This window comes from Pygocentrus nattereri, chromosome 17 (assembly GCF_015220715.1).
Source record: "Pygocentrus nattereri isolate fPygNat1 chromosome 17, fPygNat1.pri, whole genome shotgun sequence".
Taxonomy (NCBI): domain Eukaryota; kingdom Metazoa; phylum Chordata; class Actinopteri; order Characiformes; family Serrasalmidae; genus Pygocentrus; species Pygocentrus nattereri.
The window spans coordinates 17,997,418-18,010,742 of record NC_051227.1 but is presented as its reverse complement, the minus strand read 5'-3'; the positions used below and the strand labels follow the sequence as shown (position 1 = coordinate 18,010,742).

At 38.9% G+C, this 13,325-nt stretch overlaps 1 protein-coding gene across 1 annotated transcript in view; it reads right to left on the bottom strand.

Moving 5' to 3' along the window:
* zmp:0000001114 (suppressor of tumorigenicity 14 protein homolog) overlaps positions 1-13,325 on the bottom strand; it is an 88,313-nt gene that overhangs the window by 53,236 nt on the left and 21,752 nt on the right. Inside the window, exons 2-3 of the mRNA XM_017719338.2 lie at positions 7,016-7,166; positions 2,897-3,069 (exon numbers count right to left, since the gene is read on the bottom strand). Coding sequence (XP_017574827.1) covers positions 2,897-3,069; positions 7,016-7,166 — 324 coding nt within the window. The remainder of the gene's footprint in view (positions 1-2,896; positions 3,070-7,015; positions 7,167-13,325) is intronic.

The following is a 13,325-nucleotide window of genomic DNA, read 5'->3' as shown; positions in this document are numbered from 1 at the left end:
TGTGTTCACAGACATTGATTTCTGGAAGTGTTCCTGAGCTCATGCAGTGATTTCCAGTACAAAATCATGCCCGTTTTAATGCAGGGCCCAAAGATTATGATCATCTTTTGAAGGTGAGATATCCAAAGTCTTAGCAATTTTATGTTGCGGAACATTTTTCTGAAATTGTTCCACAATTTTCTGGACGCAGTTTTTGGTGAACATCTGCCCATCTTTGTTGCTAAAATATTCGGACTCTCTAAAAATGATCTTTTATGATGATACGCGGTCATGTGAGTTAGTTGCAGATTGCTCCTCCAGCTGCTTTTTTATTAGTACCACTTACTTTTCCAGCCTTTTGTTGCCCCTGACCCAACATTGTTGCTGCCATCAAGTTCTAAATGAGTTAATATTTTTCATAAAATGGTAAAATGTCTCTTTCAACTTTGTGTTCCATGTTGTATTGTGAATAAAATATGTGTCTGTATGTCTCACAAATCATTTTTTATTCTTATTTATATATTTTACACAGCATCCCACTGTTTGTAATTGAGGTCATATATATATATATATATATATAACCTACATTTTGCCAGGTTGGTAACTGTTTTGACATCAAAACAAAAAGTCATGATATTTGGTTTCACACTGGATACTGGCAGTCACGATTCATGATGCTGGCCTCAGGCTTTAATATTATTAACATTTTTCTAAAATTAATAATAACTGTTACCATGTTGCACAACTCACTAATGAGAGTAGAGCTGGGAGAATACTTAAGTCATCACTACACAAAATGCAGGTTAAATTGCACATAGAACATCATCTCAGAGATTGCTTTAATAGGGCAGTGAGTTTACTTACTGTTGCTAACTAGCAAAAACAGTGCTGTTAGCAAAAACAAGCAAAAACTGCTTCATGCCCATGTCACGCTTTTAATTCATGAAAGACTGCAAACCACTCCAAGCTGAACTTTTTTCAGCTGAGCCCAGAGTAGTTTGGTCAAGACTGAGCCATGCAGTGTGCATAAAAGCACAAGCATCCAGTTTGCAAAAACTGAGTGAAACCTTTTTCTACCATAGAAAACAATGCAAAGCAGAGGACTAATTATTGTCTTGCCAACCCCTGCGCAGTGTATCTGAATAAAGTGCAGACACGCTCAAATTGAAAAGTGGACGGTACCTTAAGCAAGCGGAATTTTAGTCACTGCAAAGCCTTCTAAAATTCACAGAACGTCCACCTACATTGACCTCAACAACTTCTTTCCCTACCTGAAATAAAGAAAGGGCTGTGGACCCTGCAAAGCATTGCATGTTAATAAACTCTGATCATTCAGATCAAACACTCTTCAAGAGGCCATTAAAGAGCCTCTCTGCCTTTCACAAGTGAGGTCAGAGGAGTACAGTACATCTGTAAGCAAGCGTTGCTGTGTGTGCATGAACTATAAGAGTTTAGTAAGAGTACAGACAGACTAATTGCTAGTCACAAACTTTTTCTGGAAACTAAAATGCATCTCCTCAGTATTTCAATAGAAAGTCTGAACAGCCTTCCATAAAAAATAAAAAAAATAACAACATGAGGCTTTCAGCAGAGTGTTAGAAGCAAAATTCTCCAGCATCACCTTTGGACAACACAAAAGGCACATCATAGATTTCCTTTACATAAGCCCATAGAGAAGTCTGTATTCTGATTGATTTCTTGTCCAAGTCTAGACTTTTAGTGATGTAATTTACTGTGAGCAAAATGGCTTACAACATCAAATTGTCACCAAATGCAGTCAGTCAATCCAGACATGTTTGGCGTCTGAGGTTTGTTTCTTTAGGCCTGCACTGAAGCTATTAGGATAACTTATCTAACAAATGCAGGAAGCTTCTCTCCACCCATTAGCATTGTGCTCACGGCATGCCCAAATCATCAGTGTTGCATTGTTAACTCTGTAATAGACCTGCTTATGTGTTTTCTGACACTGTATGACAATTGTGACCTAACATACAGACAAGATGTTTGCTACTACCCCTTTTAGCTATGTGATGTACTTAACATGCAGTTGTACGCAAACGTTTGACACTCCTGGTCATATTACAAGTGAAAACACATCCTTGACAGGGAACAAACTGAAAATATGATATATTCATGATAAAGGGCACAATGTCTGTATATGTGTGGATTTATATCACTGTTGTCAGAAGAAAACCTTGTATCTCCAAAATGGTAACTTTAGAGGAGAAAGAAAAAACCTACTTCACTTTTAATGCAAGTCAATGGAACCAGACATTTTTCCAAGTAATCTGGGGTCATTTCTTTTATGCCATTCATCATAAAATTTACACATAATGTAAAGAGCAACAAGTTCTTTCAAATGATTGAAAAACTGAAAAACGATACAGGGTTTTCTTCCATCAATGATATGCTGAGCTTAAAAAAAAACAAAAAAAAAAAACATTGTAAATAAAACAAAATATGTCATAGCTTTTTCACAAGCCACATAATTATTTATTTTTTATTATGTGTGCTTTCTATAGACAATGTGTACTTATTTTCACAACAAAATCAAAATCAACAAAATATTTTATTTGACTAGGGCATCTGATAGGAAATCTGATTACTGCCTGACTCATGTAGACCTGGAGTTTCCCCATTATCTGATTACTCAAGTGCATGTAAACAAGTTCATCGGATTACTGACTAAATCAGATTTTCTGCCGTTAAGTGCATAAAAACACATTCACCATTTGAGGGAAGTGTGTGATGATGCAGTTTGTACAGTGCAAAACTAAAGAACCAAACTTCAGAAACCTGACGAGCCTTAGCTGATCGGCTAGATTTCAGGGAAAGGTGAAAAATTAATTTCCTAAAACTTTACCTTCACCCACGAGCCTGTTCCGTTATGTTTTCAAGTATCTTCACAGTAACTCACAATCTCCTGCAGCGCTGTGGCCGTTTCATTGAATTCAAAGCTATGAGGGTCCTCATATGCAGCAACGTACGGGACATCTATCAGCTTCATCTGTCCACTGAACACCCGCATCAACTTCATCCGCTGTGCCCCCAGTGTGGGGGCCTTCATCGACCCTTGCATTTTGGGTTTGACTGGAGGGAGAGAAAAAACAGATTTTAAAACTGCAGTCTTGCCCCGATTTCTACATTTTACTGGGTTTGCACACAGGCCTTGTCATTTGGGCAGGGATGCAAAAAGGATTTAAAAAAAAAAAAAAAAAATCAAAAATGACCAAAACTAACAAAAACAAAATAACTTTCAATTTCCAAAGCAAGAAACCTGTTTTAAAGCACTGCTGACCAAATAATAACTTATTTTCTTCTGGATAATCTTTAATTATAAAAGAATAAATGTTGCAGTATTTATTTTAGGTAATGATCAGAAATAGTTAAAAAGAACTGAAAAAGTAAACTGAAAATTTACAATATCATCATTAACATTTCAGTTAATGCACTTTAAAAGTTCAGCATCATTGTTATCTGCTATGTCTAATGTCTTTACAGTATTAGAGGGCGACTGCTCAATTGGTGCGCCGATAGTATTGGCTGATATGAGTTAGCTGCAGATAAATATACTAGACAAATGATAAGCGCCTGCTCAATTGGTAGGATAAATTGTTAAAACATCAGTACAGTCAGGCAAAAATCATAGCCTACATTTAAGGTCACAGTAGTTGAGTGGTGTCGCTGTTGAAAAACTTGATTAAATATTTATTTATGAAAAAGTGTGTTACGTTCTAACAAGTAAACGAACAGCAGTCCCATCTTTTCTTCCTGGCTTGTCACTTCCAAATTTCTCAGGCAACATCGCTTACAGCAGCGTATGTTGCTGTTTATTGACAAATTAGGCTACCCATAAAGTGAGCTAATGAAAAACAACTAATATTAATGAGCATTCAAACTAAAGCATTTAACGTTTTGCTGAAATGAAGAAAAAAAAATCCAATTTTTAAATTAATTATCAACATCAGTCTTAAAAACAGTACATTGGACGAGCTCTACACGGCTTACTGTATCAGAGCTCTTTCACTCTAGCAGTCATTCGAATGCAGAGAGAGAGAGAGAGAGAGAGAGAGAGAGAGAGAGAGAGAGAGAGAGAGAGAGAGAGAGAGAGAGAGAGAGAGAGAGAAATAACCTCTTCCGCTAAGACTTAATAATAATAATAAAAAAACAGGTGAAAATGGAGACGAAAATCTGGCTTCTTGATTAAGCATAATTTACAAAAGCTTGTGTTAAAAGCACATTCAGTTTGGTTTTCATTGTCATTCTTAGTGCCATTTCTAAGGCTTCATTTTGTGCGACATGCCACGATACGGAAAACCTCAATCAGATCAAACCTCTGCATACTGATGGGTCAGTGTTTTGAATGGCGATATGCCAGGACTGTTTTCTTGCAGGTTCAGCTTTTCAGCAGGACGCCTGCAGCATACTGCTCAGTGGTTTTTGATCCCAGGCCTGAGGATCCATGCCCTGCACATCAGTGCTCCAGCACAGCTGACTCAGCTCCTGAAGGCCTAAATCATTATCTGATAAGTTAAGGGTTCATATGCTACAGTTCGCTTCCATTTTATTGATTTTATTTATGCATCAAAATGACCTCATGTACTCTTATATGACTATTTTCCAATCTCTAAGAAGTGTTTTGGTTACTGTGCATTTAACCCATTTATGCCAACACTGGAATTTTAGAATTCATTTACTTCAGCAGTTCTTAGAGAACCACTGAGCACAAAGTCTGGCTACAGCATCCGATTTCCTTTGGTCCAAAAGGGTTGTTTATTTTGTAAAATTCACATATTTTAAAGAAAAATGAATGTTGCGTTCATCTCACTTTGATCGTTTCTCATTAAATGACACAACAGACAGCACAAATCACAATCACACACAATACACACATGCATGATCACACACATTCTTATTGAAATGTACTGGATGCTCCTATACAGCATGCACTGGCAGGTTTGTATGTGTTGTATGTGTGTATGTAAGGTGATTTCTAAAATGTTTACAGTGATTTCTTGAGATACTGCCTACTGTAACACTTCATGAAAAATGATCAAATAGAGATGAACACATTTTTCATGGAAATATGTAAAATTGATTAAAATTAAGGAACCTGGAGCAAAGACAGTAAAAAAAAAGTACAGAAATGGCTCTCACACAAAAGTGACATGAGGACGAAATAATAAAAATGATAACACCTAATTCAGGACAAGTCAGATTACAACAATATATGGGTCATTTGTTTTCTAAAATCCTTATGAAACATAAGGCTTAAGTTTAAGTGAGACTTATGAGTCCCACAATGGAGAAATTTCACCTCTGCATTTAACCCATCCAGTAAAACACCACATACACACCAGTGAGCACACACACACCAGGAGGCAGTGAGCACACTTGCCCAGAGAGGTGGGCAGCCCTATCCGCGGCGCCCAGGGAGCAGTTGGGGGCTAGGTGTCTTGCACAAGGACACCTCAGTCATGGACTGTCAGCCCCCAATTATTAAAGTTACCAAATATTGGGTGGATGGGAAATGCCACAAACTGTGGCCAATTTCATTATTGCACTTATGTCTTGTAGAATAAAAGAATTAAGACTGCTATTCTCTCTGTTCTAATTGGTTGCTCTTTTGTTTCTTGATCTAAACGCAGTCCAAGTTACAATGCTCCTTATTCACCTTACTCGCCAAACAAACAAGGGTGACACCATCGTGCTAATTCTGTTTTTGAAATTTCTTTGTCTTTGAATGTGGAAAGTGTCACCCTCTAACTAAGGAGAAAGAAAGAAATAAATTACTTCATTATTAAGGATAATTATAGGGCTATTTTTATGGCACATTAGCTTGTATTTAGCAAAAATACCATCTGTAATGATAAACACCACTATAGCATGTAGCCTGTCTTCTGGATCAGCACCACAGCTCAGCTGCTCCTCTCCTTTAGGTAAGAAGGTCCTGCAGTGATGGCCACAGCCAGAACTTACTACTTTTACCCAGAATTTTTGCAGCTGTGTAAATTTACTCAAAAAACAGGCTTTTGGTTTATCACTGCTGTTGGCTTATGAACTTCAGAGATATCTTGGTTTCATTTTATTGTAATGAAAAACAACACATTTGTGTATAATCAGTCATATAATACAGTTAGAGTGCATTCTCTGTTCTTGTAACTTCTCAAGAACTTCCTTCCCAAGAACTTCCGTCCCAAGAACTTCCGTCCCAAGAACTTCCGTCCCAAGAACTTCCGTCCCAAGAACTTCCGTCCCAAGAAAGTAAGTCTGTTCTACTCGTTCTTGCTATTGAGAAATGCCCACTGTTTTCTAATAGTGGTCGGCGTAAACTTGAAGCTCAAAGACAACAAAGCTGAAGAGGGGCATCTTTTAAATGGATGGGGCTGAAAAAGGTGAATGACTTTAAGATGAGGGGGCGGGGCTAAACTTCAGCAGGCCAAACAGGTGGATAGATGGAAATTATCACAGTCATGCAAAAGCCTCTAAAACCTCTATTTTTCCATAACTTGTAAACTCATTACCCTTTACATTCTATTGCATGAATAAACTGAAATGATCCAGAATTACTTGGAAAAAAATCGTGCTACATGAACGTCCACTACAAGTTAAGAATATTTGTACCTTTTCCTGTAAATGTACCACTTGATGAGCCTTTGTTCTGACAGTGAAAATACGTAAAAATAAGTTCTGTGTCACTGCAAAAAAGCAGTAATGAATTTTATAAAAAAATGAAAAACTTTAGACAATGAATTCTCTCAAAAGCCTCACATATATCTACAAGTTATCCATATGTTATTGTAACCTGAATTATGGAGTACTATTTTTTTGTTGTTGTTGTTGTTGTTGTTTCCATCTCATTGTAGTTTTCAATTAAGAGCATTTCCTTACTGTACTTCTTAGTCCTTGGTCTAAAAGGGTTACTTGATTTGTAAATTTGACATTTTCATGAAAAAATAATGTTTATTTTGGCCTTCTAGGACAGCACAAGGACACCCTGGCCCTCTGCCCCTTAGCTGTAGAAAGGTTTACACACCAGCAAACAGCCATATTAGAACTCCAGCCACGGCTGCCAGCACCAGAAAAGCCACCACAACTCCCACCACCAGCCCAGTCTTCTTCCCCTTTGATGCCTTCTTCTGGTCATTCCCCAGGAAGGTAACAGCCTCATGGCGTCCATTCCTACCCTAGAGACAAGGGGTACAGGGACGAAAATGTTATACATTTGACAAATCTTGCCCAGCAACAACAACAGAAACAGCAACCGCAACAGCAATAACAAGAACAGCAACCGCAACAGCAATAACAACAACAAAAGCAACAACAGCAATAACAACAATAACAACCACAACACTTTTCCATAGCTCAAATACTGCTTTACAGTGCCTTAAAATCAATCTAAGAAGCACATAAGTATCACACAGATAAGCAAAAGAAAGAGGAGAGAAGCTAAAACAAGACAGAGCGTGAAAAAATTTCCTCAACAGTCTAATATGATTTTACATTTCTCAAAATCTCCTTTTGGAAAGTAACCAAAAAGAACCCAGCATACCACACAGAGCACAAACGCCCTCATTCACCCCGTGGAAACAAGCTGGAGCGCATCTGATAGGCTAAAAAATCTTAGCGTGAAATCTGGTGAAACCTGTTTCTGTTATTGTATCACACATCCCTAAATAACTGAGTCAGAGCAGTTTTTGCAATCCACAGTTCTTAGGCTGAGTATGCTCGAGATTCCGGTTATAAACGACTTAAGCAGAGTCTTGGGTAAACGCGGAGTTCTGCTGGGAAGAGGGCTTTTTTCCCCTTGCATCATCTTTTTGTCGTATTTTAAGCCTATTAGATCAGCCATTAATCAGCCTGCAAAAACCCACCTGTGTATATGTTGCTGTGACAACAAACGTGATTTGTCCACACTCCGCCCCCAAACATGCTCCAGAATGTTGGTGAGAATCCCACTCAGCCTCATGAGGATTTTTATTCAACTACGTTTAAGGGTGATATTCGTTTATTTTAAATGCCTGTGGAATGTCACTCTCACTCCACTGGGTCCCTCCATTCTCATTTCACCCCATTGGGTCCATCCATTCTCTTTCACACCACTGGCTCACTTGCATTTTTTTACTCTTTTGGATCACTCCAGGCTCTTTTCTTTGATTAAATACGAACCTCATTCTCTTTCACTGTACTGGATCCCCTAATCTCTAGACCCTTCGGCTGTCTTTGAGTCTAGTGGATCCCCTTTCTCTTTCATTCTGTTGGATCCCTCCATACTCCTTCACTCCACTGGATTAGATCTTACCATTCTCTTTACTCTATTGAACACATTTTTTTTCACTATGTAGGATCCCCTACTCTGTCGGGTCTCTCCATTTTCCTTCACCTCTGCCAGGCCCTTCTGCTGTCTTTGACTTAACACTGTTGGAGCTTTAAATTCCCTTTCACTCTACTAGTCCCTTCTATTGCCTTGGACTCTTCTGGATCCCCCTTCCCTTTCATTCCAGTGGATGTCTCTGTTCTGTTTTACTCCACTGGATCCCTCCATTCTTGTTCACTTGGTCAGATCCCTTCATTTTTCTCTACTCTAAATACCTCATTCTTTTTCATTGTCTCACAGTCTCTTTAACTCTGATGGATTCCTCTGTTCTCTTTCACTCTACTAGACCCTTCTATTGTCTTTGACTCTGCTTGATCCCCCTTTTTATTCTAATGGATCCACTCATTCTCCTTCACTCTACTGGATTCACCCAAGCTGGATTTAAAACCCCCAGCCACACTGGCCCTTTGAGAATAAGCTTAGACAATTCTGCTTAATTGGACCCCCCCTTCACGGATTAGATGTGCTTTACTGGATCCTCCTTTACAGATAAGATCTTATCCACGCTATTTTGAAAATCAAGCAACCCCCCATTCTCAATCTCTCTAGTGGATCTCTATTCTTCTTTCACTCTACTTTGATCTCTCTCTCTCTCTCTCTCTCTCTCTCTCTCTCTCTCTCACACACACACACACATACACAGCTGACTCTACTAAAAGAGCTCTAATTGTCCATAAATCACTCCCCTCCTTACTGCAGTGGTAATACAGCACAGCAGAAGCAAAGTGGGACCAGCCAAGAATACAGCAAGCATTTCTTACCCGAACACACACACACACACACACACACACACACACACACACACACACACACTTAAAATTTCTCTACCCCACCCCCAACACACACACACACACCACAGTGATGAGAAACGTGTGCGATTAGTTAGCGATCTGTGTGTAGGCCATGAGGAGTGTCATTAGGGAGAGAGAATCACTTTGGTATTAAATCAATTTGTCAGATGCACTGCACCCTTCAGATCGGGCCTCAATTACAGCCGAGCAGATGATGATAACTCATCGCAATTAAAGGCGTTCTTACAGCCACCACTGCCGCAGCCTAATTGGGGTTTTTTAATAGTAATCATGGTGGCAGATTAAGAGAGTCACTGGGGAACAGGGTCAGTCACTGCTTTAGGGCACTGCTATCAGTCACCCTGATCACAGCCAAATAAAACCATTACACACACCCTGCACTCTATAACCTCCTGTACAACACACACCTCCCTCACAACACACTCGCTCAGCCATCCGTCAAACGCTCCAGCTCTCCCTCATCTCTCTAATAGTATCAACGCTCATTCCCCCCCGGCCTCTTGGTCTGTAAGTATCTCAATTTTACCCGCTATTTACACTGTGTGCAGAATTATTAGGTAAATGAGTATCTTGATCACATCATCCTTTTTATACGTTGTCCTACTCCAAGCAGTATAGGCTTGAAAGCCAACTACCAATTAAGTAAATCAGGTGATGTGCATCTCTGTAATGGGAAGGGGTGTGGTCTAATGACATCAACACCCTATATAAGGTGTGCTAAATTATTAGGCAACTTCCTTTCCTTTGACAAAATGGGTCAGAAGAGAGATTTGACGGACTCTGAAAAGTCAAAAGTTGTGAGATGTCTTGCAGAGGGGTGCAGCAGTCTTGAAATTGCCAAAATTTTGAAGCATGATCACCGAACAATCAAGCGTTTCATGGCAAATAGCGAAGAAGCATGTTGAAAAAAAAAAGGCACAAAATAACTGCCCATGAATTGAGGAAAATCAAGCGTGAAGCTGTCAAGATGCCATTTGCTGCCAGTTTTGCCATATTTCAGAGCTGCAACGTTACTGGAGTATCAAAAAGCACAAGGTGCTTGATACTCAGGGACATGGCCAAGGTAAGGAAGGCTGAAAAACGACCACCTTTGAACAAGAAACATAAGATAAAACGTCAAGACTGGGCCAAGAAATATCTTAAGACTGATTTTTCTAAGGTTTTATGGACTGAAGAAATGAGAGTGACTCTTGATGGGCCAGATGGATGGGCCTGAGGCTGGATCAGTAAAGGGCAGAGAGCTCCACTCGAACTCAGACGCTAGCAAGGTGGAGGTGGGGTACTGGTATGGGCTGGTATCATCAACGATGAACTTGTGGGACCTTTTCAGGTTGAGGATGGAGTGAAGCTCAACTCCCAGACCTGCTGCCAGTTTCTGGAAGACACCTTCTTCAAGCAGTGGTACAGGAAGAAGTCGGTATCATTCAAGAAAAACATGATTTTCATGCAGGACAATGCTCCATCACATGCATCCAAATACTCCACAGCGTGGCTGGCCAGTAAAGGTAAAAAAATAATGACATGGCCCCCTTGTTCACCTGATCTGAACCCCATAGAGAACCTGTGGTCCCTCATAAAATGTGAGATCTACAGGGAGGGAAAACAGTACACCTCTCTGAACAGTGTCTGGGAGGCTGTGGTGGCTGCTGCGCACACTGTTGATCGTAAACAGATGAAGCACCTGACAGAATCTATGGATGGAAGGCTTTTGAGTGTCATCGTAAAGAAAGGTGGCTATATTGGTCACTGATTTGTTTTTGGTTTTGTTTTTGAATGTCAGAAATGTTTATTTCTAAATTTTGTGGTGTTATATTGGTTTACCTGGTGAAAAGAAACAAGTGAGATGGGTATATATTTGGTTTTTATTAAGTTGCCTAATAATTCTGCACAGTAATAGTTACCTGCACAAACAGATCCTCCTAAGATAGCCAAATCTAAAAAAACAACTCCAACTTCCAATAATATTAAGCTTTGATATTTATGAGTATTTTGGGTTGAATGAGAACATAGTTGTTGTTCAATAATAAACAGAATCCTCTCAAATACAACTTATAATAATTATAATAATTCTGCACACACTGTATGTGAATTACCCACCATGAGTTTGGTTGGATTCAGAAATCACACAAGGCTGCATTAAAAGCAGATACATCACGAAACTAATTAAAGGAATAAGTGAGGATTGAGATTAACAGATTTTAATTGATTTTTATCTTAGATTCATATAAAAGCACACATTTGCAACAACATGACAAGCCTTTACCCAACTCAGTGTCGGTACTACATTCATGACCTGACCTAATGCAGAAGAGTACAAAGCTATGTATCATATAAATGCATTATTTAATACATTAATTAACTGCAAAAATGTTAAGCATACAAAGGTGGGGGGGGGGGGGGTGGTAGATATTGGTACATCTTTAAGAACTCTCTATAAATCTTAAATATTTGCCCCATTTGCATCTGTACACCTCAAATGCCACAAACAATTTAAATGATCATTTATCATATGCAGCTATTTTGCCCATCTCAGCAACCCATTCTTGAAATGAAGGGATGAGTTATTATGACATACGATATCTTAAACGTGTTTAAGGCATGGTTATATCAACAACATGCACTAGCAAGGTTCAGGTAAAGCAGGGACGTCCAAACTTTTTTTCAAATGGGCCCAGATTGCACTGTGCCCAAACACCTGAGGGGCGAAACATGATTCACAAATGATTAAAAATATTCAAATTTCAAAATCAAAATCAGCGCATAGAATCTGAGCTTTCTGTGAGCTACTATGTTTCCTATCACTGTATGAAAGATGCAGAAGGCGTCTTTTACCACAGTAAAAGTCTCTTGGCGATATTTTAAAATGCATTCTGGGAATCTATTAGTCAAGTGATGGGATTAATATACATCATAAATATACAAAACTAAGTCATAAAATAGTAATGCTTGAGTCTCTGTGTATTGATGCACTTAAACCCAAAATATTGCAATATTATACTAGGGCAGGACAATATGATGATATTTTACCATTATTGCGCTCATTAACTAAATGTTGAAAACAAGTATCGTGCCATCATGTTCAAGCCATATCGGCCACCCCTATATTATACTATATTGACGTTCTTCACACCCTACAGCCAAATGTTGCTAAAATCATGGACGGTCTCAAACAGTCAAGTTGTTACCAACATAGGTATCTGTTCTCTAAGACTGCATGACACTTATGTATAAAATGGACAAATGTATGCTGCAAAGCTAAAACCAGTAGTAGTAGCCATTGTAACATTTAAATTCTGCCCATGTTTCTTTTTTTTTTGCACAGAAAGTAGACAAAGGGAAGAATATTTCACATCAAACAAAGAAGCTGCTGGTGTTCTCAGAATAACAAACAGACTGACCGAATAACAGAATAACACTCTGACTACTGCACAGTCCTGTATGTCACAAAGCAACCATTAACATATAGCTGTTGTTGGAAGAAAATCTCCAAAATTAGAACTTTACAGGAGAAAGAAAAAACATACTGTAGTTTTAATGCAAGTCAAAGGAACCAGACATCTTTCCAAGTCATTTTGGGCTGTTTCTTTTGTTCCATTCATCATGAAATTTACATATAATATAAAGGGCAACAGGTCCTTTGAAATTATGTCAAAAACTGAAAAATGGAGATACGAGGTTTTCTTCCAAAAGCAGCGATATAATACTGTGTATTACATAACATGTAAATGCATTAAAAATGCACGCATTCTCAAAGCGTGAGGCTGAGATCAGCGCGTACAGCCCAACCGTGCTTCTCTGACACCAGCCAAATGAGACAATGTGATCTTAAGCTATGATACAGGATTTCTCTCAAACACAGGTCAGGCAGGCAGGGAGTGGCTCCCTGGAGTTGTAAATATATGCTCTCGTTTAGCCCAGCATAGCCAAACCTGTTGAACTGGCTATGGGGAGGGAAAAAAAAAAAAAAAAAAAAAAAAAAAAAAAAAAAAAAAAACATCCAGAGCGCATAAGAGGTTTACTGAGCAGTTACAGTGTTTGCTCTTGAGAAGTAGTGATTACTGCCACAGATACTCATGCTTGGCTTTATTAACTGTGCAGCCACTGAAGGTGTTTATGTTTCAGTGACCGGGTGTAAATGACCTCACCAGTGAGTCAAT